Here is a 27,694-nt window from a genome sequence, read left to right as displayed (position 1 = left end):
AAGTAGAAACTGTTTCCAAAGGCAGAAGGATCGGTAACCAGAGGACACAGATTTAAAAAGAACCAAAGGTGAGATGTGTAAAAACTGTTTTATACAGCGAGTAGTTCTGATCTGGAATGCACTGCCTGAAAGGGTGGTGGAAGCAGATTCAGTAATAACTTACAAAATGGAATTGGATAAATACTTGTAGGGGGAAAGGAAAGGGAAGTGGAACTAATTGGATAGCTCTTTCAAAGGGCTGGCACAGACACAATGGGCCGAATGGCCTCCTCCTGTGCTGTATCATTCTATATTAGGGTAGATACAGAGAAACTATTTCCCCTGGTGGGGGGAAAATCAAGAACAAGGGGACATAATCTTAAAATTAGAGCTCGGCCATTCAGGAGCACAATCAGGAAGGAATTTTTCACACACAGGGTAACAGAAATCTGGAATCCTCTTCCCCCAAAGGACTGTGGATGCTGAGGGTCAATTGGAGCTCTCAAGACTGAGATGAATATATTTTTGGTGGGTAAGGGTATTGAGGGATATGGAGCTGAGGTGCAAACCAGCCCTGATTTAATTGAATGCGGTGCAGACCCGAGGGCTGAATGGCCTCATCCTGTTCCACAATATCCTGCTGACACTCACTGTCCTGACTCACAGGTGAAAAGTGGTCACTGAACTGGTCCTGGAGCTTGACCGGAGCCTGTGGATCGGTGATCCCAGCACGAGTCAGCTCCTTCAGGAGGGGAGGGGGGGAAATGGTGAGAAACCCACTGGGAGCAGAATGAGAATAAAATAAATGAGGCACAGGGACCCTGAAGCCCCGCCCACTCTTTGTTAATGGTCACTGGGACCCTGAAGCCCCGCCCACTCTTTGTTAATGGTCACAGGGACCCTGAAGCCCCGCCCACTCTTTGTTAATGGTCACTGGGACCCTGAAGCCCCGCCCACTCTTTGTTAATGGTCACAGGGACCCTGAAGTCCCGCCCACTCTTTGTTCACAGTCACTGGGACCCTGAAGCCCCGCCCACTCTTTGTTCCCTGTCACTGGGACCCTGAAGCCCCGCCCACTCTTTGTCCACCGTCACAGGGACCCTGAAGCCCCGCCCACTCTTTGTTCCCAGTCACTGGGACCCTGAAGCCCCGCCCACTCTTTGTTCCCAGTCACTGGGACCCTGAAGCCCCGCCCACTCTTTGTTCCCTGTCACTGGGACCCTGAAGCCCCGCCCACTCTTTGTTCCCTGTCACTGGGACCCTGAAGCCCCGCCCACTCTTTGTTCACAGTCACTGGGACCCTGAAGCCCCGCCCACTCTTTGTTCACAGGCACTGGGACCCTGAAGCCCCGCCCACTCTTTGTTCCCTGTCACTGGGACCCTGAAGCCCCGCCCACTCGTTCCCTGTCACTGGGACCCTGAAGCCCCGCCCACTCTTTGTTCCCTGTCACTGGGACCCTGAAGCCCCGCCCACTCGTTCCCTGTCACTGGGACCCTGAAGCCCCGCCCACTCTTTGTTCCCTGTCACAGGGACCCTGAAGCCCCGCCCACTCTTTGTTCCCTGTCACTGGGACCCTGAAGCCCCGCCCACTCTTTGTTCACAGTCACTGGGACCCTGAAGCCCCGCCCACTCTTTGTTCACAGTCACTGGGACCCTGAAGCCCCGCCCACTCTTTGTTCCCTGTCACTGGGACCCTGAAGCCCCGCCCACTCTTTGTTCCCTGTCACTGGGACCCTGAAGCCCCGCCCACTCTTTGTTCCCTGTCACTGGGACCCTGAAGCCCCGCCCACTCGTTCCCTGTCACTGGGACCCTGAAGCCCCGCCCACTCTTTGTTCCCTGTCACTGGGACCCTGAAGCCCCGCCCACTCGTTCCCTGTCACTGGGACCCTGAAGCCCCGCCCACTCTTTGATCACAGTCACTGGGACCCTGAAGCTCCGCCCACTCTGTTAATGGTCACTGGGACCCTGAAGCCCCGCCCACTCTTTGTTCCCGGTCACTGGGACCCTGAAGCCCCGCCCACTCTTTGTTCCTGGTCACTGGGACCCTGAAGCCCCGCCCACTCTTTGTTCCTGGTCACTGGGACCCTGAAGCCCCGCCCACTCTTTGTTCCTGGTCACTGGGACCCTGAAGCCCCGCCCACCCTTTGTTCCCAGTCACTGAGACCCTGAAGCCCCGCCCACTCTTTGTTCCTGGTCACAGGGACCCTGAAGCCACGCCCACTCTTTGTTCCTGGTCACAGGGACCCTGAAGCCCCGCCCACTCTTTGTTCCTGGTCACAGGGACCCTGAAGCCCCGCCCACTCTTTGTTCCTGGTCACTGGGACCCTGAAGCCCCGCCCACTCTTTGTTCCTGGTCACTGGGACCCTGAAGCCCCGCCCACTCTTTGTTCCTGGTCACAGGGACCCTGAAGCCCCGCCCACTCTTTGTTCACCGTCACAGGGACCCTGAAGCCCCGCCCACTCTTTGTTCCTGGTCACAGGGACCCTGAAGCCCCGCCCACTCTTTGTTCCTGGTCACTGGGACCCTGAAGCCCCGCCCACTCTTTGTTCCTGGTCACTGGGACCCTGAAGCCCCGCCCACTCTAAGAACATAAAAAGGAGCAGCAGTTGGCCATGTGGCCCTTCAAGTCTGTTCAGCCATTCAATAAGATCATGGCTGATCTTCTACCTCAATCAACTTTCCTGCCCATCCCCATATCCCTTGATTCCCCGAGACTCCAAAAATCTATCTATCTCAGCCTTGAATATACTCAACGACTCAGCATTCACAGCCCTCTGGGGTAGAGAATTCCAAAGATTCACAACCCTCTGAGTGAAGAAATTCCTCTTTGTCTCAGTCTTAAGTGGCCGACCCCGTACCCTGAGACTATACCCACTAGTTTGATACTCTCAAGCCAGGGGAAACAATCTCTCTGCGTCGACCCTGTCAAGCCCCCTCAGAACCTTATATGTTTCAATGAGATCACCTCTCACTCTTCTAAACTCCAGAGAATATAGGCGCATTCTCGCCAAGGCTTCTTCGACAGCACCTCCCAAACCCATGACCTCTACCACCAAAAAGAACAAGAGCAGCAGGTACATGGGTACAACACCACCTGCACGTTCCCCTCCAAGTCACACACCATCCCGACTTGGAAATATGTCGCCGTTCCTTCATCGTCACTGGGTCAAAATCCTGGAACTCCCTTCCTAACAGCACGCCCACATCCCATGAACGAATTTTTAAAAAAAAATTCTATTCAATCTCTCCTCATAGGACAACCCTCTCATCCCAGGAATTAATCCAGTGAACCTTCGTTGCAGCGCCTCTAAGGCAAGTATATCCTTCCTTAGATAAGGAGACCAAAACTGTATGCAGTACTCCAGATGTGGTCTCACCAAAGCCTTGTACAATTGTAATAAGACTTCATTACTCTTGTACTCCAACTCCCTTGCAATAAAGGCCAACATACCATTTGTGTTCCCAATTGCTTGCTGTACCTGCATGCTAACTTTGTGTTTCTTGTACCAGGACCTCCAAGTCTCCATTTAATCGTTTCTCACCATTTAAAAAATATTCTCTTTTTCTATTCTTTCTACCAAAGTGAATAACCTCACGTTTCCACACATTATACTCCATCTGCCACCTTCTCACCCATTCACTTAGCCTGTCTATATCCCTTTGCAGACTCTTTGTGTCCTCCTCACAGCTTACTTTCCCACCTAGCTTTGTATCGTCAGCAAATATGGATACATTGCACTCAGTCCCTTCATCTAAGTCATTGATATAGATTGTAAATAACTGAGGCCCAAGCACCGATCCTTGCGGTACCCCACTAGTTACAGCCTGCCAACCCGAAAATGACCAGTTTATCCCTACTCTCCATTTTCTGTCTGTTAACCAATCCTCTATCCATGTAATATATTACCCCAAACTCCATGAGCCCTTACCTTGGGGGACAACCTTTTATGTGGCACCTAATCGAATGCCTTTTGAAAATCCAAATATACTACATCCACTGGTTCCCCTTTATCTACCCTGCTAGTTACATCCTCAAAAAACTATAATAGATTTGTCAAACAAGATTTCCCTTTCATAAAACCATGTTGACTCTGCCTAATCATATTATGATTTTCTAAGTGCTCCGTTTCTAGTCCTTAATATTGGATTCCAGCATTTTCCCGAGGACCGATGTCAGGTTAACTTCCCTGTTTTCTCTCTCTCTCCTTTCTTGAATAGCGGTGTTACATTTGCTACCTTCCAATCCGCTGGGACCGTTCTAGAATCTAGGGAATTCTGGAAGATCACAACCAATGCATCCACTATCTCTGCAGCCACCTCTTTTAGAACTCTTGGATGTAGGCCATCTGGTCCAGGGGATTTGACGGCTTTTAGTCCCATTAATTTCTCCAGTACTTTTTCTTTACTAATTAATTACTTTAAGTTCCTCACTCTCATTAGACCCTTGGTTCCTCACTATTTACAGTACGTTTCTGTGTCTTCTACTGTGAAGACAGATCCAAAATATTTGTTTAATGTCTCTGCCATTTCCTTATTCCCCATTATAATTTCTCCTGTCTCAGCCTCGAAGGGACCAACATTTACTTTCACTAATCTCTTCCTTTTTACATACTTGTAGAAGCTCTTACAATCTGTTTTTCTATTTCTTGCTAGTTTACTCTCATATTCTATTTTCTCCCTCTTTATCAATTTTTTGGTTGTCCTTTGCTGGTTTCTAAAACTCTCCCAATCCTCAGGCTTACTACTGTTCTTGGTAACATTACAAGCCTCTTCTTTTAATCTAATATTATCCTTAACTTCTTTAGTTTCCTGTGAATTTTCCCATTGAGTTTTTATTCCTCAATGGAATGTATATTGAGATTTATGAATTATTTCTTTCAATGTTTGCCATTGCTTATCTACCGTCATACCTTTTAATCTAATTTCCCAATCAACCTTAGCCAACTCACCCCTAATACCCATGTAATTGGCTTTGTTTAAGTTTCTGGTTTCGGATGTAAGTAGGTCACTCTCAAACTCAGTGAAATTCTATCTATGATCACTCTTCCCCAGAGGATCCCTTACTGTGAGATTACTAATTAACCCTGTCTCATTACACAAGGTCTAAAATAGTCTGTTCCCTGGTTGGTTCCATGAGGTATTTTTCTAGGAAACTGTCTGGAAATCATTCCATGAATTTGTCCTCCAGACGACCTTTCCCAATTTGATTTGTCCAGTCTGTATGAAGATTAAAGTCCCCCATGATTGTTGCATTACCTTTGTATCACGCTCCAGTTATTTCATGATTAATACTCTGTCCAACAGTATATCTACTATTCGGGGGCCTTGTTAATTCTTAGCTCCACCCAGACTGATTCTGAATGGCCTGAAGCCCCGCCCACTCTTTGTTACCGGTCACTGGAATCCTGAAGCCCCGCCCACACCATTCCTGTACCAAGATGGCTGCACACGCACCTTGATCACGCCCTGACTTCCTGTACTAAGATGGCGGCCGGTTCCCCAGGTAAACTGGGCCTGCCCCGGTGAGAAGTCCCGCAGCTGCCGGCCGGTTGATCCTACTCGGGTCCTGCGGCCTCGCTCCATGTTTATAAGCCGTGCGGCGCGGTCTCCTCCCGGTTTCTGAGTGTCCTGTCCCGGGCCCCCCGCCGACCTGCTCCCGACCCTCCGACTCCGTCTGCCTACAGTCTCTGGCAGAGCCTCTCCCGTGCCTGTGCGCTGGGCTCCGGGAAGTAGGAATGGGCGGGGCGTTCTAGGCATCTTGCACCGTCACTGAGACGTCAGAGCCTCAGGCCCCACCCCCGAACAATGTGGGGAAATGTGAGGTTATTCATTTTGGTAGGAAGAATGGAGAAACAGAATATTTTTTAAATGGTGAGAAACTATGAATGTTGATGTTCAGAGGGATTTGGGTGTCCTTGTACAAGAAACACAGACTTTTAACATGCAAGTATAACAAGCAATTAGGAAGGCGCAGTCTCCTCCCGGTTTCTGAGTGTCCTGTCCCGGGCCCCCCGCCTACCTGCTCCCGACCCTCCGACTCCGTCTGCCTACAGTGTCTCTCCCGTGCCTTTATTGCAGGGGTTGGAGTACAAGAGGAAGGAAGCCTTGCTGCAATTGTACAGGGCTTTGGTGAGACCACATCTGGAGTACTGTGTACAGTTTTGGTCTCCTTACCTAAGGAAGGATATATTTGCCTTAGATGCAGTGCAACGAAGGTTCACGAGATTGATTCCTGGGATGAGAGGGTTGTCCTTTGAGGAGAGATTGAGTAGAAAGGGCCTTATACTCTCTGGAGTTTAGAAGAATGAGAGGTGATCTCATTGAAACATATAAAATTGTGAGGGGACTTGACAGGGCAGATGCTGAGAGATTGTTTCCCCTGGCTGGAGGGCACAGAGGCAGGGTAAGGGGTCGGCCATTTAAGACTGAGACGAGGAGGAATTTCTTCACTCAGAGGGTCGTGAATCTTTGGAATTCTCTACCCCAGAGGGCCGTGGATGCTGAGTCATTGAGCACATTCAAGACTGATATCGTTGGATATTTGGACTCGAGGGGAACAAAGGGATATGGGGATCGGGCAGGAAAGTGGATTTGAGGTAGAAGATCAGCCATGATCTTATTGAATGGCGGAGCAGGCTCGAGGGGCTGTATGGCCTACTCCTGCTCCTATTTCTCATATTCTTGTGTTCTAACCAGTATTTTATAAAGGTTCAGCAGAACTTCCTTGCTTTTGCACTCTGTGCCTCGACTAATAAAGCACAGGGTTCCTTATGCTTATTTAACAGCCTTCTCAACTTGTCCTGCCACCTTCAAAGATTAGTGGATGTGCACCCCCTGGTCTCTCTGTTCCTACACCCCCTTTACAATTATACCATTCAGTTTATTTTGCCTCTCCTCAATTTTCCTATCAAAATGCACCACTTCATACTTCAGAGTTAAATTTCATCTGCCATGTGTTTGCCCATTTCACCAGTCGGTCAGTGAGCTCCTGAAATCTGTGACTATCCTCCACGTCGTCCATCCACAATAAGATTAGTTTCTCCATCACCATTTTTTTAACCTGGTCAGTTCCTCCCCTTGATTTCTTTTTATTTTTCCTTGTATCTCTGGTATTTTATCTTCAGCCTGGACTGTGAAGACTGATACAAACCAGCTATTAAAACAGTCTGCCCTTTCCTGATTTCTGTCACCCTGTTTCTCTTAATATGTTTGTAAAAACCTTTTGTGTTGTCCTTGATATCCCTCGCAAGTTTTTTCTCGTATTCCCCACCTGCAGCTCTTAGTACTATCCTTTTCTGTTCTTTATACCTCTCCCTGTCTGTGGGATCGCGACTGTTCTTTGCGTTGGCTGTAACCCGGAACTTTATATAATTGGAATATAACTTCCATCCTTGGATATAACCTGAACTTTATATAACTGTAATATAACTTCCATCCTTGGATATAATCTGAACTTTATATAACTGTAATATAACTTCCCTCCTTGGATATAATCTGAACTTTATATAACTGTAATATAACTTCCATCCTTGGATATAACCTGAACTTTATATAACTGTAATATAACTTCCATCCTTGGATATAATCTGAACTTTATATAACTGTAATATAACTTCCCTCCTTGGATATAACCTGAACTTTATATAACTGTAATATAACTTCCCTCCTGGGATATAACCTGAACTTTATATAACTGTAATATAACTTCCATCCTTGGATATAATCTGAACTTTATATAACTGTAATATAACTTCCCTCCTGGGATATAACCTGAACTTTATATAACTGTAATATAACTTCCCTCCTGGGATATAATCTGAACTTTATATAACTGGAATATAACTTCCATCCTTGGATATAACCTGAACTTTATATAACTGTAATATAACTTCCATCCTTGGATATAATCTGAACTTTATATAACTGTAATATAACTTCCCTCCTTGGATATAACCTGAACTTTATATAACTGTAATATAACTTCCCTCCTGGGATATAACCTGAACTTTATATAACTGTAATATGACTTCCATCCTTGGATATAACCTGAACTTTATATAACTGTAATATAACTTCCATCCTCGGATATGACCTGAACTTTATACAACTGTAATATAACTTCCCCCCTGGGATATAATCTGAACTTTATACAACTGTAATATAACTTCCCCCCTGGGATATAATCTGAACTTTATATAACTGTAATATAACTTCCCCCCTGGGATATAATCTGAACTTTATATAACTGTAATATAACTTCCCTCCTGGGATATAACATGAACTTTATATAACTGTAATATAACTTCCCCCCTGGGATATAATCTGAACTTTATATAACTGGAATATAACTTCCATCCTTGGATATAATCTGAACTTTATACAACTGGAATATAACTTCCCTCCTGGGATATAACCTGAACTTCATATAACTGGAATATAACTTACATCCTGGGATATAAACTGAACTTTATATAACTGTAATATAACTTCCAACCTTGGATATAATCTGAACTTTATATAACTGTAATATAACTTCCATCCTTGGATATAACCTGAACTTTATATAACTGGAATATAACTTCCATCCTTGGATATAACCTGAACTTTATATAACTGTAATATAACTTACATCCTGGGATATAACCTGAACTTCATATAACTGGAATATAACTTACATCCTGGGATATAAACTGAACTTTATATAACTGTAATATAACTTCCATCCTTGGATATAACCTGAACTTTATATAACTGTAATATAACTTCCATCCTTGGATATAACCTGAACTTTATATAACTGTAATATAACTTCCATCCTTGGATATAACCTGAACTTTATATAACTGTAATATAACTTCCATCCTTGGATATGACCTGAACTTTATATAACTGGAATATAACTTCCCTCCTTGGAAAAACCTGAACTTTATATAACTGGAATACAACTTCCATCCTTGGATATAATCTGAACTTTATTTTACTGTAATATAACTTCCATCCTTGGAAAAACCTGAACTTTATATAACTGGAATACAACTTCCATCCTTGGATATAATCTGAACTTTATATAACTGGAATATAACTTCCACCCCTCTTGAGATTAAGGCCAATCGTCCATTCGCCTTTCAACTTATTATTTTTATCTGTCCACTAGCTTTTCGTGAATTCTCTCCGTGGACCCCTAAATCTCACTGCTCCTCCACAGTTCCTAGTTTCTTGCCATTTGGTAAATCCTCTGATCTCCGTCTTCGGTCCAAAGTGGATGAATTACCATTTCCCACATTCAACTCCAGCTGCCACATTTGGGCCACTGCACTTCATCTGTCCATGTCCCATTACAACTTTCTGCTCCATTCTGCACTATTTACTGAGCCACCGAACTTAGTGTCGGCAGTAAACCTGGATATCCGCCTCTCAACACCTTCATCTCATTTCATGAAGAAATCTTTGTTCCGCCCCACAGGGTTCCTTATGTTTGAAGCCACAACAGAAAGGGCCAGTTTTCTCCTGGAGTTTGAGATTAATCAGGTTTTAAAATGTTGGAGTTTCAGCCAATGAGGGAGATCCGGGCTCAGCCCCGCCCACTCGGTTCCGCAAGTCCCGCCCCTCACTCACTCCCATTGGTTGGAGGACCAATCGCTCGCTCGGTCATCCAGCCCCGCCCCCCCTCTTCCTATTGGTTCAACGATGAGAGTGAAGGCCCTGAGCTTCAGTTGAAAAATAAACATCAATCCAGCCCCTCAGTTCCAATATTAAATGAGACTAAATGACTAACAGTTTTGGGGAATAACATTTTCGAACCACCCATCGTTATCTAAAGGCCCCGGGATCGCGGGTTTCGGTTTCTTTTTATTTTATTTATTTCCGCTCCGCCCCCCGCTGCTCCAAAAGCGCTTTTCCCCCGCCCCCAACCTCAGTCCCATCAGAGAAACTGAGGGTCGGGTCGGAGCTCCAATGGCGGCGGCCCGTCCCCAGACTGCACCGCGCGCCGGAATGTCCCCTATCGATCTGAGAGGAGCGCAGTGCGCCGGCGCAGGAGAGGCTGATTGTTGGCGCGGCCCGAAGGGTGTGAGGGAGAGCGCGGTTCGAGCAGGTAAATAAAGGGCGGGGATCACAGGGCCCAGAAACACCGAGAGAAAACAGGCGGCATCATCCCCCCCCTCCACTACCCGCCGCTTCCCGGGATCGGGCCCGACCCAATCTCCGCTCGAACTCAACCCGCACAGTCAACAACAACTTGCATTTCGATCGCGCCTTTAACGGAGCAAAATGGGTCAAGAGGGTTCACAGGAGCGGGAAGAGGGGAATGAGGAGAGATTAGGACAGGGCACCGAAAGCTGGGTCAAAGAGGGGGGATTGAAGGAGGAGAGAGAGGGGGAGAGGTTCAGGGAGGGAATTCCAGAGCTTGGGGCTCAGACAGCTGAAGGCACGGCCCCCAATGGTGGGGAGAGCAGAGATCTGGGAGGGTCGGAGGGCTGGAGGAGGTGACAGAGATAGGGGAGGGTCGGAGGGCTGGAGGAGGTTACAGAGATAGGGGAGGGTCGGAGGGTCATGGAGGAGGTGACAGAGATAGGGGAGGGTCGGAGGGCTGGAGGAGGTGACAGAGATAGGGGAGGGTCGGAGGGTCATGGAGGAGGTTACAGAGATAGGGGAGGGTCGGAGGGCTGGAGGAGGTTACAGAGATAGGGGAGGGTCGGAGGGCTGGAGGAGGTTACAGAGATAGGGGAGGGTCAAGGGCTGGAGGAGGTTACAGAGATAGGGGAGGGTCGGAGGGCTGGAGGAGGTTACAGAGATAGGGGAGGGTCGAGGGCTGGAGGAGGTCACAGAGATAGGGGAGGGTGGGAGGGTCATGGAGGAGGTTACAGAGATAGGGGAGGGTCGGAGGGTCATGGAGGAGGTTACAGAGATAGGGGAGGGTCGGAGGGTCATGGAGGAGGTTACAGAGATAGGGGAGGGTCGGAGGGCTGGAGGAGGTTACAGAGATAGGGGAGGGTCAAGGGCTGGAGGAGGTTACAGAGATAGGGGAGGGTCGGAGGGCTGGAGGAGGTTACAGAGATAGGGGAGGGTCGAGGGCTGGAGGAGGTTACAGAGATAGGGAGGGCTGGAGGAGGATACAGAGTTAGGGGAGGGTCGAGGGCTGGAGGAGGTTACAGAGATAGGGGAGGGTCGAGGGCCACAGAGGAGGTTACAGAGATTGGGGGGCCGAGGGCCATGGAGGGATTTGTACATAAGGATGAGGAATTTATATATGAGGCGTTTAAGGTAAACTAATGGGTCGAAAGGCTGACAAGTCCCCTTGACCTGACTGCTTGCATCCAAGGGTCTTAAAGGAAGTGGCTACAGAGATAGTGGATGCATTGGTTGTAATCTTCCAGAATTCACTAGATTCTGGAAAGGTCACAGCGGATTGGAAAACCGCAAACGTAACACCCCTATTCAAGAAGAGAGTGAGACAGAAAGCAGGTAACTATAGACCAGTTTGCCTAACATCTATCATTGGGAAAATGCTAGAATCCATTATTAAGGAAGTAGTAGCAGGACATTTGGAGACTCATAATACAATCAAGGAGAGTCAACATGGTTTTATGAAGGGGAATCATGTCTGACAAATTTATTAGAGTTCTTTGAGGAGGCAACGAGCAGGGTGGATAAAGGGGAACCAATGGATGCAGTATATTTGGATTTCCAAAAGGCATTCGATAAGTTGCCACATAAAAGGTTACTGCACAAGAGCTCATGGTGTTGGGGGTAATATACTGGCATGGATAGAGGATTGGCTAATTAACAAAACAAAGAGTCGGGATAAAAGGGTAATTTACAAAATGGCAGTCTGTAACTAGTGGGGTGCCGCAGGGCTCAGTGCTGGGGCCTCAACTATTTACAATATATATCAATGACTTGGATGAAGGAACAGAGTGTCTTGTGGCCAAATTTGCTGATGATACAAAGATAGATGGAAAAGCAAGTTGCAATGAGGACACAAAGTATCTGCAAAGGGATGTTGACAGGTGAAGTGAATGGGCAAAAATTAGGCAGATGGAATATAATGTGGGAAAATGTGAATTCATCCACTTTGGGAGGGAAAAATAAAAAAGCAAAATATTATTTGAATGGAGAAATACTACAAATTGCTGCATACAGAGGGATCTGGGTGTCCTCGTACATGAAACACAAAAAGTCAACATACAGGTGCAGCAGGTAATCCAGAAGGCAAATGGAATATTGGCCTTTATTTCTAGGGGGATGGAGTATAAAAGCAGGGAAGTCATGCTAGAACTGTACAGGGTGCTGGTGAGGCCACACCTGGAGTACTGCGTACAGTTCTGGTGCCCTTATTTAAGGAAGGACATACTTGCATTGGAGGCAGTTCAGAGAAGGTTCACTAGGTTGATCCCGGGTATGGAAGGATTGTCTTATGAGGAAAGATCGAACAGGTTGGGTCTATTCATTGGAGTTTATAAAAATGAGAGGAGATCTTATTGAAACATACAAGATTCTGAGGGGACTCGATAGGGTAGATGCTGAGAGGATGTTACCCCTCAGGGGGAATCTAAAACTAGGGGGCATAGTCTCAGAATAAGGGGTCGCCCATTTAAAACGGAAATGAGGAGGAATTTCTTCTCCCAGAGGGTTGTGAATCTTTGGAATTCTTCACCCCAAAAAGCTGTGGAGGCTGGGTCGTTAAATACATTCAAGGCTGAGTTAGACAAATTTTTGATCAGCAAAGGAGTCAAAGGATATCGGGAAAAGGCGGGAAAGTGGAGATGAGGTAAAAAATCAGATCAGCCATGATCTCATTGAATGGTGGAGCAGGCTCGAGGGGCCGAATGGCCTACTCCTGCTCCTATCTCTTATGGCCTTGTGGAGGCGTTACTGGACCAGGAGTCACTGTAGGTCAGTGAGCACAAGGGTGTTGGGTGAATGGGACTTGGTGCAAGTTAGGATACGAGAAGGACAGTCAGCACCTTCAGGGAGGAGAGAGAGGGGAACCAGTGAGTGTCGAACTGAACCCAGTCAGAGTCAGCACCTTCAGGGGAGGAGAGAGAGGGGAACCAGTGAGTGTGGAACTGAACCCAGTCAGAGTCAGCACCTTCAGGGGAGGAGAGAGAGGGGAACCAGTGAGTGTAGAACTGAACCCAGTCAGAGTCAGCACCTTCAGGGGAGGAGAGAGAGGGGAACCAGTGAGTGCAGAACTGAACCCAGTCAGAGTCAGCACCTTCAGGGGAGAGAGAGAGAGGGGAACCAGTGAGTGTAGAACTGAACCCAGTCAGAGTCAGCACCTTCAGGGGAGGAGAGAGAGGGGAACCAGTGAGTGCAGAACTGAACCCAGTCAGAGTCCGCACCTTCAGGGGAGGAGAGAGAGGGGAACCAGTGAGTGCAGAACTGAACCCAGTCAGAGTCAGCACCTTCAGGGGAGGAGAGAGAGGGGAACCAGTGAGTGCAGAACTGAACCCAGTCAGAGTCAGCACCTTCAGGGGAGGAGAGAGAGGGGAACCAGTGAGTGTAGAACTGAACCCAATCAGAGTCAGCACCTTCAGGGGAGGAGAGAGAGGATCCAGTGAGTGTGGAACTGAATTCAGCAGAGCAGAGGAAAAAATGTTGGATTAAAAGCAAAATACTTTGGATGCTGGAAATCTGAAATAAAAACAGAAAATGCTGGAAGTACTCAGCGAGTCAGGCAGCATCTGTGGAGAGAGAAACAGAATTAACGTTTCAGATCAATGACCCGTCGTCAGTGAAAAAATGTTGATGATGCGATGGGTTTGGATTTCAGCACAAGGAGGAGGGAGAGTGTGTGGGACGGGGATTTACAGTCTGGGGGAATGAGAGATGAAAGAATGTTCCAGAGAAACTAGAATTGTCTGTTCTGAATTTCTATCCTGTATTTACAGTGAGGACTTTTGTAAACTCCTTTTACAGGGAATTAGAAGGGGAGGATTTACAGACAGGAAACTCAAACCAAACATCACATCAAGATTTGACCGAGTCACTCGATTCATCAGGACCTGAATATCATCGGCCTTTCAATGTGGAGGGAGAAATGTTTCTCTATTGTGTCTGTGGGAAAAGATTTCAAACATCAGTGTGACTGGGAAATCACCGAGACTCTCAGACCCGAGTGAGAGTGTTCCAGTGCACTGAGTGTGGAAAGAGCTTTAACCAGTTACACAGCCTGAAAAAACATCGCACCATTCACAGCGGGGAGAAACCGTCCACGTGTTCTGTGTGTGGACGAGGCTTCAACTGATCGTCCAACCTGGAGAGACACAAGGACACCCGGACCACGGAGAAACCGTGGAAATGTGGGGACTGTGGGAAGGGATTCAATTACCCATCGGAACTGGAAACTCATCGACGCAGTCACACCGGGGAGAAACCATGTAAATGTGGGGACTGTGGGAAGGGATTCAATTATCCGTCCCAGCTGGAAATTCATCGTCGCAGCCACACTGGGGAGAGGCCGTTCACCTGCTCCATGTGTCGGAAGGGATTCACAGAGTTATCCAAGCTCCACATACACATGCGAGTTCACACTGGGGAGCGGCCGTTCACCTGCTCCGTGTGTGGGAAGGGATTTGCGCAGTTATCCACCCTGCTGACACACCAGCGAGTTCACACTGATAAGAGACCGTTCAAATGTTCGGACTGTGAGAAGAGCTTTAAAAGCAGAAGCGAACTGCTGACTCATCAACGCACTCACACCGGGGAGAGGCCAGTCACCTGCTCCGTGTGTGGGAAGGGATTTACTCAGTCATCCAGCCTGCGGAAACACCAGCGAGTTCACACTGGGGAGAGGCCGTTCACCTGTTCCGTGTGTGGGAAGGGATTCACTCAGTCATCCAGTCTGGTGGAACACCAACGAGTTCACACTGGGGAGAGGCCGTTCACCTGCACGGTGTGTGGGAAGGGATTCACCCATTCATCGCACCTGCTGACACACCAGCGAGTCCACACTGGGGAGAGGCCATTCACCTGCTCCGTGTGTGGGAAGGGATTCACTCAGAGATCCAGCCTGCTGGCACACCAGCGACTTCACACTGGGGAGAGGCCGTACATCTGCTCCGAGTGTGGGAAGGGATTCACTCGTTCATCCAACCTCCTGACTCACCAGCGAGTTCACAAGTAACTGCAGGGGCTGGATGCTGCTGTTAATCACATCCAGCACTGAACCACGTTTATTCTGGCAGATGGGGTTTGTTTCTGCCGATGTTAATAACCCCTGTAACTTCGGAATATAGGAATAGGTATGGCCTTTTCGCCCCTCGGGCCTGTTCCGTCCTTCAGTGAGATTATCACTGATCTGTGACCTAACCCCATATACCCGCCTCAGCCCCAAATCTCTTAATACCTTTGGTTAACAAAAATATATCAATTTTAAATCTGTGATAAACAGTTGAGCTACTATCAACTGCTGTTTGTGGAGGAGAGTTCCAAACTTCTCCCACCCTTTGTGTGTAGAAGTGTTTCCTAACTTCACTCCTGAAAGTCCTGGCTCTAATATTTAGGCTCTGTTCCCTAGTCCGAGACTCCCCAACCAGTGGAAATAATTTCTCTCTATCTACCCTATCAATTCACCTTAATATCTTGAAAACTTCGATCAAATCACCCCTTAATCTTCTAAATTCCAGGGAATACAACCCTAGTTTGTGTAATCGCTCCTCATAATTTAACCCTGAGAGTCCAGGTATCATTCCAGTAAATCTACGCTGCACTCCCTCCAAGGCCAGTATATCCTTCCGAAGGTGCGGTGCCCAGAACTGAACACAGTACTCCAGGTGTGGTCTAACCAGGGCTTTGTATAGCTGGAGCATAACTTCTACCCCCTCGTATTCTAGTCCTCTAGATATAAAGACCAGCATTCCATTAGCCTTTTGATTATTTTCTGTACCTGTCCATGACATTTTAATGATCAATATACATGGACCCCTAAGTCTCTTTGGACCTTCACTGTTTTGAGCATTTCACCATTTAGAAAGTACTCTGATCGATCCTTTTATATCCAAAGTGAATGATCTCACACTTGCCCACATTGAAATCCATTTACCACAGTTTTGCCCATTCACTTAATCTATTAATATCTCTCTGTAATTTTATGCTTCCATCTACACTGCTTACAATGCTGCCCATCTTTGTGTCATTGGCAAACTTGGATATGTGGCTCTCTATCCCATCATCTAAATCGTTAATAAATACAGTGAATAGTTGAGGCCCAACACAGATCCCTGTGGGACACCACTAGTCACATCCTGCCAATTTGAGTACCTGCCCATTATCCCGACTCTCTGTTTCAGCCAATTTCCTAACCAGGTCAATTCCATGAGTTTCATCTTTAGCTGACAGTCTCTTATGAGGGACTTCATCAAATGCCTTCTGGAAGTCCATATAAATAACATCCGTAGACATTCCCCTGTCCACTACTTTAGTCACCTCTTCAAAAAATTCAATCAGCTTCGTCAGGCATGACCCACCCTTTACACATCCATGCTGGTTCCCTCTGATCAGCGGAAAATTTTCAAGGTGTTCAGTCACTCTGTCCCTAATTATAGACTCTAGTAATTTCCCGACATCAGATGTTAGGCTAACTGGATTATAATTCCCTGGTTTCCCTCTCACCTTTCTTAAATAGCAGAGTGACGTGTGCAATTTTCCAGACTAAAGGAACGGTTTCTGAATCGAGAGAACTTTGGAAAATTATAGTTGGGGCATCTGCAATGTTCTCACCTACTTCCTGTAAAACCCTGGGATGGAAACCGTCTGGTCCTGGGAATTTGTCACTCTTTAGTGCCATTATTTTCTTCATTACTGTTAATTTGCTTACATTGATTATGGTGAGTCCCTATCCTTGATTTAAAATTAGTTTCCTTGTGGTGTCCGGCATGCTATCCTCTTCCTCTACTGTAAATAGTGACGCAAAGTAAATATTTAACTGTCCGCCATTTCCTTATTTTCATTTACAATCTCACCATTATCAGTTTTGAAGGGGCCCACATTGCTCTTGACCACCCTCCTTTTCCTAATGTCATTGTAAAATATTTCCTGTGTTGATTTTGATATCCCTTGCAACTTTTTCATACTCCTTTTTGTAGCTCTTACTATATGTCTTGTCACCCTTTACTGTTCTTTATATCTGTCCCAGTGCTATTTTTTGCTTTTTCTTTTATACTGTTCCTTATCTCTCTTGTTGTTTATGGCTGTTTCTTTTGTCAAGTAGAGCTCTTGGGCTGGAGTTTAATATTCTGGATACATGTTAAATAAATAAGCTTTGTTTTAAACACCTTGTTGTAGATTTTGGTCTTTCCCATCTGAGTGTTTAGCATCACCTGACTGGAGCTCAGAAAGGACAATCTGGGGGGAGGATCGTCCGATGGGATCAGAACTTCAGCCCGGACACAGTCCTTCAGGGCCACACTGAGAGGGGCAAACGGCACTTTGGGATTTCTCCTCTCTCTTCACTGACCGCAGAGTCACCGTGTGGGTTAATCTTGAGGCGTGTAAGTAATGTGTCCCAGCCGCTCTCCTCCATGGTTCAGAGCTCCAGGCACGGAACAGAAGGCTCCTTTACAACTGTGTTTAGAGTCAGGAAGAACAACGGGGAATGCTGGAAACATGCTGTAAATCAGAGATTGGTGTAAAACTGTGATCTGTTCCTGACTGAAAGGGAAACGGCAGGTTTAAGTTTCCAGTCTAAAACTGACTGGGAATTATTCTACAAAGATTGAACCTGTTTGTGTGACAGTCCTGAGTCTAATATTTTAAGACAGGTGTTAACCCCATTTAAAATAAACCCGTTTAAATTAATTGGCTTAAAGTCTGCATTAAAATAGCGGAGGGAAGAGTTCACAGGAGCCTGTTAACGGCTGGTACAATTATCCACCAATCATTTGATCTCCAGATAAAGAAGGACCTGCAGTGTGTTTGAGCACAGAGGTTGGTAAAGACAGAGAGTGAATCTTTAACGCAGTGAATTACTGTCAGAGTGAGGACTTTCAACTGGGAATTAGGTGCAGAGGGGGAAGGAGGTGCTGTGTGATTTACACCAGGGGACTATAAACTAATCTATCAGCTGTTAAAACTTAACTAAAAAAAATGCAGACATTTTTTCACAAAGACTAAGTAACTACGAATTATTTTGAAATCAAGCTAAATCCATTTACTAAACATAATCTAGATCTCAAGTGATTCTGTTAGTCCTAGGAATAAACTACTGATTAAATAAATAAAAACTAGAGATGCCAGTACAGGCTGTGTGTCGGGACTGTAACATGTGGGAGTTTGTGGACAGCGAGACTGTCCCGGATTGTCACATCTGCAGTAAATGTCTCTGGATTGAGACACTGCAGCTCAGAGTCTTTGAGCTGAAGTGCGAGTTAGAGTCACTCCGACACTGGTCCCGTCCAACGGGTACAAGATACTTGATACCTAATGAGGATAAGGATGAAGGCTGCAGGGAGGATGCCCAGAATGCTAACCATAGCACCGTGGATCACGAAGCAGTCCAAGGGGGGAGGTTCAGAATAAAAAGGTTGTAGTCACAGGGGATTTGATAATTAGGGGGATAGATAGAGTCCTCTGCAGTTGTGACCGAGAGTCCAGGAGGGTGTGTTGCCAACCTGCTGCAAGGGTAACGGATATCGCGGAGGAACTTGGAAAGGGAGGGGTAAGATCCAGTTGTCATGGTCCACGTCGACACCAATAACATAAGGAAGAACAAGGAGGAGGTGCTGCTAAGGGAATATCAGAAACTAGGAACTAAATTAAAAAGTAGGACCTCACTGGTGGTAATCTCAGGACGGCTACCAGAGCCACGGGCTAATTGGCACAGGGATAGGCCGATCAGGAAGGTGAATGTGTGTCTGAAAGAGTGGTGTGGGAAGGAGGGGGTTTCATTTTATGGGGCACTGGGACAGGAAGGAGCTGTACCACTGGGACGGGCTCCCAGAATGGGACCAGAGTCCGAGTGGACAGGATAAATAGGGCAGTGCGTAAGATTTTAAACTAGTGAGATGGGGGGAGCGATCTGGGAGCAATCACAACAGCCGAAAGAGAAAGGAAACAGGAGATGAGTGCAAAGGTCAGACCAGGGCAAGGAATAAAGATAACAAACAGTCAAGGAAGAAATAAGGTCTGTTAAAAATAAATTAAAAGGAGTAACTATTCAAGATGAATTAAACTGCCTGCACAGCAATGTACACAGCATCCAAAATAAAACAGGGGAACTTGGAGGCAATGATCCGTAGTGAGGAGCCAGATGTGGGAGGGATAACTGAAACATGGCTGCATAAAGAACAGGACAGGCAACTAAATATTGCAGGTTACAAGGAACGGGAGGGAAGAGGGGGTGGAGTATCTGTACTAATTCGAGATAATATAATGGCAGTAGAAAAAAGGGACATCACTAACAGAAGGATAGAAACAGAATCCATGTGGATTGAAATAAAAGCTAAGAAGGGATTGATCACGCTGATAGGGGAATACTACAGGCCGCCTAATAGGGGTACACTACGGACCGCCCAATAGGGGTACACTACGGACCGCCCAATAGGGGTACACTACGGACCGCCCAATAGGGGTACACTACGGACCGCCCAATAGGGGAACACTACGGACCGCCCAATAGGGGAACACTACGGACCGCCCAATAGGGGTACACTACGGACCGCCCAATAGGGGTACACTACGGACCGCCCAATAGGGGTACACTACGGACCGCCCAATAGGGGTACACTACGGACCGCCCAATAGGGGTACACTACGGACCGCCCAATAGGGGTACACTACGGACCGCCCAATAGGGGTACACTACGGACCGCCCAATAGGGGTACACTACGGACCGCCCAATAGGGGTACACTACGGACCGCCCAATAGGGGAACACTACGGACCGCCCAATAGGGGAACACTACGGACCGCCCAATAGGGGAACACTACGGACCGCCCAATAGGGGTACACTACGGACCGCCCAATAGGGGTACACTACGGACCGCCCAATAGGGGAACACTACGGACCGCCCAATAGGGGAACACTACGGACCGCCCAATAGGGGAACACTACGGACCGCCCAATAGGGGTACACTACGGACCGCCCAATAGGGGTACACTACGGACCGCCCAATAGGGGTACACTACGGACCGCCCAATAGGGGTACACTACGGACCGCCCAATAGGGGTACACTACGGACCGCCCAATAGGGGTACACTACGGACCGCCCAATAGGGGTACACTACGGACCGCCCAATAGGGGAACACTACGGACCGCCCAATAGGGGAACACTACGGACCGCCCAATAGGGGAACACTACGGACCGCCCAATAGGGGAACACTACCGACCGCCCAATAGGGGAACACTACGGACCGCCCAATAGGGGAACACTACGGACCGCCCAATAGGGGAACACTACGGACCGCCCAATAGGGGAACACTACGGACCGCCCAATAGGGGTACACTACGGACCGCCCAATAGGGGTACACTACGGACCGCCCAATAGGGGTACACTACGGACCGCCCAATAGGGGAACACTACGGACCGCCCAATAGGGGTACACTACGGACCGCCCAATAGGGGTACACTACGGACCGCCCAATAGGGGAACACTACGGACCGCCCAATAGGGGAACACTACGGACCGCCCAATAGGGGAACACTACGGACCGCCCAATAGGGGTACACTACGGACCGCCCAATAGGGGTACACTACGGACCGCCCAATAGGGGTACACTACGGACCGCCCAATAGGGGAACGCTACGGACCGCCCAATAGGGGTACGCTACGGACCGCCCAATAGGGGTACGCTACGGACCGCCCAATAGGGGTACGCTACGGACCGCCCAATAGGGGTACGCTACGGACCGCCCAATAGGGGTACGCTACGGACCGCCCAATAGGGGTACGCTACGGACCGCCCAATAGGGGTACGCTACGGACCGCCCAATAGGGGAACGCTACGGACCGCCCAATAGGGGAACGCTACGGACCGCCCAATAGGGGAACGCTACGGACCGCCCAATAGGGGAACGCTACGGACCGCCCAATAGGGGTACACTACGGACCGCCCAATAGGGGTACACTACGGACCGCCCAATAGGGGAACGCTACGGACCGCCCAATAGGGGAACGCTACGGACCGCCCAATAGGGGAACACTACGGACCGCCCAATAGGGGAACACTACGGACCGCCCAATAGGGGTACACTACGGACCGCCCAATAGGGGTACACTACGGCACCGCCCAATAGGGGTACACTACGGACCGCCCAATAGGGGAACACTACGGACCGCCCAATAGGGGAACACTACGGACCGCCCAATAGGGGTACACTACGGACCGCCCAATAGGGGTACACTACGGACCGCCCAATAGGGGTACACTACGGACCGCCCAATAGGGGTACACTACGGACCGCCCAATAGGGGTACACTACGGACCGCCCAATAGGGGTACACTACGGACCGCCCAATAGGGGTACACTACGGACCGCCCAATAGGGGAACACTACGGACCGCCCAATAGGGGTACACTACGGACCGCCCAATAGGGGTACACTACGGACCGCCCAATAGGGGTACACTACGGACCGCCCAATAGGGGTACACTACGGACCGCCCAATAGGGGAACACTACGGACCGCCCAATAGGGGAACACTACGGACCGCCCAATAGGGGAACACTACGGACCGCCCAATAGGGGAACACTACGGACCGCCCAATAGGGGAACACTACGGACCGCCCAATAGGGGTACACTACGGACCGCCCAATAGGGGTACACTACGGACCGCCCAATAGGGGTACACTACGGACCGCCCAATAGGGGTACACTACGGACCGCCCAATAGGGGAACACTACGGACCGCCCAATAGGGGAACACTACGGACCGCCCAATAGGGGAACACTACGGACCGCCCAATAGGGGAACACTACGGACCGCCCAATAATGGAAAGGAGGTGGAGGAAGAAATATAAAAGCAAATATGTGAAATGAGTAAAGGACATAGAATAATATGCATGGGACATTTAACTACCCCAAATAAACTGGCAGGAGGTAGGAAAAGGGGTGCAGGGAAAGGAGTTTTTACAATGTGTGCAAGGCACCGTTCTTACCCACTGTGTAAAAAGCCCAGCAAGAGAGAAATCATTGCTGGATCTCGTAATGGGAAATGAAGCAGAACAGGTAAGAGAAGTTAGCGTGGGGGAACATCTAGGCAATAGCGATCACAACATAATAAGCTTTAAGATAAAGATTGAGAAGGACATAAGTAAGACAAAGACCAAAGTAATACATTGGAAAAAAAACTGATTTTCAGAGGATGAGAATGTAACTAGGGAAGATAAACTGGAAAAATTTACTGACAAAGAAATAGAACAGCAGTGGGAAATATTTAATACGGTGATCAATAGAGTCACGGAGAAATATATCCCACTAAAAAGCAAGAACAAACTGGCCAATAATGATACACCGTGGATGAATAAAGAGATAAGGGTAAAATTGAAACTAAAGAAAAAGGCATTCTCTGAGTACACTGACAATAAAGGAGAGGATGAGAAAAGGGAATACAAGAGGTGAGGAAAAAAGTTTAAAAATCAATTAGGAAAACAAAGAGAAACTACAAAATTAAATGATCAAGGAATTTTAAAAATAGTAAAATATTCTACAGACACAAATAACAAAAGAAAAATCAGGATAGGGATAGGGTCACTAAGGGATAAACTCACAGGTAATGACAGTGAAATGGCAGAAATATTAAAAAATTACTTTGCCTCAGTATTTACCAGGGAGACTAACATGGTGGGCATGACATTAGAAGAAGAGATTGAAAAAGATATAAAGACATTTAAGATAGAAAGGGGGGGCGGGAGATAATTGATCAACTAATCAAAGTTAGAGAGATAAAACCCCAGTCTGGACGGATTGCATCCGTGAATATTAAAAGCATTAGGGAGGGGAAAGCAGAGGCATATTACATATATATAAAAATTCATTAGAAAAGGGAACAGTGCCCGAGGATTGGCAGACAGCTAATGTGATTCCTATATTTAAAAAGGGACATAGAACCAGTCCAGGGAACTCTAGTTAGCTTAATGTCGGTGGTAGGAAAGATAATGGAATCTTTACTCAGATGTGATAGAAAAACATTTAGAAAATGAAAATATAATAAAGAATAGTCAGCGGGGATTTGAAAAAGGAAGGTCATTGAATTCTTTGAAGAAGTAACAGAAAGGGTAGACAAGAGTAGTGTAGTAGATGTAATATATTTGGATTTTCAAAAGGCTTTCGATAAGTTACCCCATTGGAGACTCATGACTAAGGTCAGAGCATGTGGAATCAGAGGACAAGTCGCAGAATGGATAGAAAGCAGGCTACCAAACAAAACAGAGAGTAGGGGTTAAAGGTAGTTACTGAGACTGACAAAAGGTGGGAAGTGGTGTTCCACAGGGATTCATTAACATAGTTAATACTGAGGAGGACTGCGACAAAATACCAGAAAACGTTAATAAACTTGCAGAGTGGGCATGTAATTGGCAAATTAATCTCAATATAGGTAAGTGTGAGTTAGTGCATTTTGGTAGGAGGAATAAGGAGGTCACATACTCCTTGTAAAATAAGAGTCTAAATGGGGTAGAGGAGCAGAGGGATCTGGGGATATAGATACACAAATCACTAAAAGTAGTGATGCAGGTTAACAAGGTCGCAAAACTGAAGACAAAGCACTGGGGTACATTTCTAGAGTAATAGAATTGAAAAGCAGAGAAGATGATAAAGCTAAATAATAATAAATTCTATAAGTTGTGTTAAACTTGTATAGAACCCTGGTTAGACCACACTTAGAATACCGTGCACAGTTCTGGTCTCCATATTATCGAAAGGATATCGAGGCACTGGAGAAGGTGCAAAGAAGATTTACAAGGATGTTACGAGATCTGCGAGGTTATAGCTATCAGGAAAGACTGAACAGGCTGGGGCTATTTCCTCCAGAAAAGAGACTCGGGTGACCTGATAGAGGACTTTAAAGTTATGAAGGGGTTTGATAGGGTCGACGTAGAGAAGATGTTTCCACTTGTGGGGGGAGACCAGAACTCGGGGCCATAAATATAAGATAGTCACTAATAAATCCAATAGGGAATTCAGGAGACACTTCTTTACCCAGAGAGTGGTGAGAATGTGGAATTCACTACCACAAGGAGTAGTTGAGGGGAATAGTGACGATGCATTTAATGGGAAGCTAGAAAAGTACACAAGGGAGAAAGGAATTTATCCAGCTGGTTTATGATGGCATCCATGCTCCACACGAGCCTCCTCCCACCCCTCTTCAGCAACCCTGTCAGCATATCCTTCTATCCCTTTCTCCCTTGTGTATTTATCAAGTTTCCCCTGAAATGCATCTCTGCTATTCGCCTCAACTACCTCATGTAGTAGAAAGTTCCACATTCAACCCACTCTGGGAAAAGAAGTTTCTCCTGAATTCCCCATTGGATTTATTAGTGACTATCTTATATTTAAGGCCCCTAGTTTTGGACAGCCCCACGAGGAGAAACATCTTCTCCATGTCCACCCTGTCAAACCCCTTCGTAATTTTAAAGACCTCTATTAGATCACCCGTCTCTTTTCTGGAGAAAAGAGCTGCAGCCTGTTCAGTCTTTCCTGACCGCTGTAACCTCTAAGTTCTGGTATCATCCTTGTAAATCTTGTTTGCATCTTCTCCAGTGCCTCTATATCCTTTCTGTCTTACGATGAAAGAGTTATTCCCATTAGTCCCATTCCCCGGCCCGTTGAAACGTTTCTTTCCCCTCTTCCCCGTCCCACCGTTTCTGGTCGGACATTCCTCGTCCTAACCCTCCGTGTAAACAAATTCTCCCAAACGCCCTCCGTTCTTGCGGTGACGATTTGAATTTGATTCCCTCCACTCGCCGGCCAGTGAAATAGTGCTTGCTGATCAAATCTTGGACACCTCCCTCTGATCTCCTCTGAACCTTCTTTGGGCTGAAAGAAAAGAGCCCCTTTCTGCAGTCTGTCCCCACAATGAATACCTCTTGACCCTGACACCATCCCAGTGAATCCCCTCTGCAGCCTCTCCATGGCCTGGACATCCTTCCTGGTGGAAGATGCCAAAATAATGAGCACAACAGTTCAATACAGCCTACTTTCTACTCCAGCTCCTATTTATAAAACCGAGAGCACAATTTCCAAACACTTTTATCAATTTATCCTCTCACTCTGACAGATTTCGACCCCTGGAGTTTCATTTCAATCAGGTTTAAAAATGTTGCAGAGTTTCAGACAATGAGGGAGATCCGGGCTCAGCCCCGCCCACTCGGGGGCCCCAAAGTCCCGCCCCTCATTCACTCCCATTGGTTGGAGGACCAGTCCTCTTCTCGGTCCTCCAGCCCCGCCCACTCGGTGTCCAACAGTCCCGCCCCTCATTCACTCCCATTGGTTGGAGGACCAGTCCTCCTCTCGGTCCTCCAGCCACGCCCACTCGGTGTCCAACAGTCCCGCCCCTCATTCACTCCCATTGGTTGGAGGATCAGTCCTCCTCTCGGTCCTCCAGCCACACCCACTCCGGGGCCGCCAAAGTCCCGCCCCTCATTCACTCCCATTGGTTGGAGGACCAGTCCTCCTCTCGGTCCTCCAGCCACGCCTACTCGGGGGCCCCCAAAGTCCCGCCCCTCATTCACTCCCATTGGCTGGAGGACCCGTCGCTCCGCTCGGTCCTCCAGCCCCCGCTCTTCCTATTGGCCCGGAGCTCCCGTCAATCACCCGCGGGGCAGTGCGAGCTGAGCATGCGCGGCGGGCGGGCGGCGACTGAGGGAGAGGCGGCAGGTAAAGAGCTGGAGAGAGCGGGTTAATAAAGGGCGGGGATCGCAGGGCCCAGAAACACCGAGTGTAGGGCCCAGGACCCGAGAGAAAACAGGCGGCATCATCCCCCCCCTCCACTACCCGCCGCTTCCCGGGATCGGGCCCGACCCAATCTCCGCTCGAACTCAACCCGCACAGTCAACAACAACTTGCATTTCTATCGCGCCTTTAACGGAGCAAAATGGGTCAAGAGGGTTCACAGGAGCGGGAAGAGGGGAATGAGGAGAGATTAGGACAGGGCACCGAAAGCTGGGTCAAAGAGGGAGGATTGAAGGAGGAGAGAGAGGGGGAGAGGTTCAGGGAGGGAATTCCAGAGCTTGGGGCTCAGACAGCTGAAGGCACGGCCCCCAATGGTGGGGAGAGCAGAGATCTGGGAGGGTCGGAGGGCTGGAGGAGGTTACAGAGATAGGGGAGGGTCGGAGGGCTGGAGGAGGTTACAGAGATAGGGGAGGGTCGGAGGGTCATGGAGGAGGTGACAGAGATAGGGGAGGGTCGGAGGGTGATGGAGGAGGTTACAGAGATAGGGGAGGGTCGGAGGGTCATGGAGGAGGTTACAGAGATAGGGGAGGGTCGGAGGGTGATGGAGGAGGTTACAGAGATAGGGGAGGGTCGGAGGGTCATGGAGGAGGTTACAGAGATAGGGGAGGGTCGGAGGGTGATGGAGGAGGTTACAGAGATAGGGGAGGGTCGGAGGGCTGGAGGAGGTTACAGAGATAGGGGAGGGTCGGAGGGTGATGGAGGAGGTTACAGAGATAGGGGAGGGTCGGAGGGCTGGAGGAGGTTACAGAGATAGGGGAGGGTCGGAGGGTGATGGAGGAGGTTACAGAGATAGGGGAGGGTCGGAGGGTCATGGAGGAGGTGACAGAGATAGGGGAGGGTCGGAGGGCTGGAGGAGGTGACAGAGATAGGGGAGGGTCGGAGGGTCATGGAGGAGGTTACAGAGATAGGGGAGGGTCGGAGGGTCATGGAGGAGGTGACAGAGATAGGGGAGGGTGGGAGGGCTGGAGGAGGTGACAGAGATAGGGGAGGATCGGAGGGCTGGAGGAGGTTACAGAGATAGGGGAGGGTCGGAGGGTCATGGAGGAGGTGACAGAGATAGGGGAGGGTGGGAGGGCTGGAGGAGGTGACAGAGATAGGGGAGGATCGGAGGGCTGGAGGAGGTGACAGAGATAGGGGAGGGTGGGAGGGTCATGGAGGAGGTTACAGAGATAGGGGAGGGTCGGAGGGTCATGGAGGAGGTTACAGAGATAGGGGAGGGTCGGAGGGTCATGGAGGAGGTGACAGAGATAGGGGAGGGTGGGAGGGCTGGAGGAGGTGACAGAGATAGGGGAGGGTCGGAGGGTCATGGAGGAGGTGACAGAGATAGGGGAGGGTGGGAGGGCTGGAGGAGGTGACAGATAGGGGAGGGTCGGAGGGTCATGGAGGAGGTGACAGAGATAGGGGAGGGTCGGAGGGCTGGAGGAGGTTACAGAGATAGGGGAGGGTCGGAGGGCTGGAGGAGGTGACAGATAGGGGAGGGTCGGAGGGTCATGGAGGAGGTGACAGAGATAGGGGAGGGTCGGAGGGCTGGAGGAGGTGACAGAGATAGGGGAGGGTCGGAGGGCTGGAGGAGGTTACAGAGATAGGGGAGGGTCGGAGGGCTGGAGGAGGTTACAGGGATAGGGGAGGGTCGGAGGGCTGGAGGAGGTTACAGAGATAGGGGAGGGTCGGAGGGTCATGGAGGAGGTTACAGAGATAGGGGAGGGTCGGAGGGCTGGAGGAGGTTACAGAGATAGGCGAGGGTCGGAGGGCTGGAGGAGGTGACAGAGATAGGGGAGGGTCGGAGGGTCATGGAGGAGGTGACAGAGA

At 48.5% G+C, this 27,694-nt stretch overlaps 1 protein-coding gene and 1 pseudogene across 1 annotated transcript; both read left to right on the top strand.

Annotated features, from left to right (window-relative positions):
* Window positions 1–5,466: 5,466 nt before the first annotated feature.
* On the top strand, window positions 5,467–17,255 carry LOC137315807 (zinc finger protein 436-like). The gene is made up of 2 exons (XM_067980287.1): window positions 5,467–5,504; window positions 14,239–17,255. Exons 1-2 carry the CDS (start codon window positions 5,467–5,469, stop codon window positions 15,107–15,109), a joined length of 909 nt encoding a protein of 302 aa, XP_067836388.1. The 3' UTR covers window positions 15,110–17,255.
* Window positions 17,256–22,148: 4,893 nt separating this feature from the next.
* Window positions 22,149–27,694, top strand: part of LOC137315806 (zinc finger protein 436-like) — a 146,543-nt pseudogene continuing 140,997 nt past the window's right edge.

Source organism: Heptranchias perlo, unplaced genomic scaffold (genome assembly GCF_035084215.1).
Source record: "Heptranchias perlo isolate sHepPer1 unplaced genomic scaffold, sHepPer1.hap1 HAP1_SCAFFOLD_56, whole genome shotgun sequence".
Lineage (NCBI taxonomy): Eukaryota > Metazoa > Chordata > Chondrichthyes > Hexanchiformes > Hexanchidae > Heptranchias > Heptranchias perlo.
This window is presented reverse-complemented; position numbering and strand designations above follow the sequence as displayed.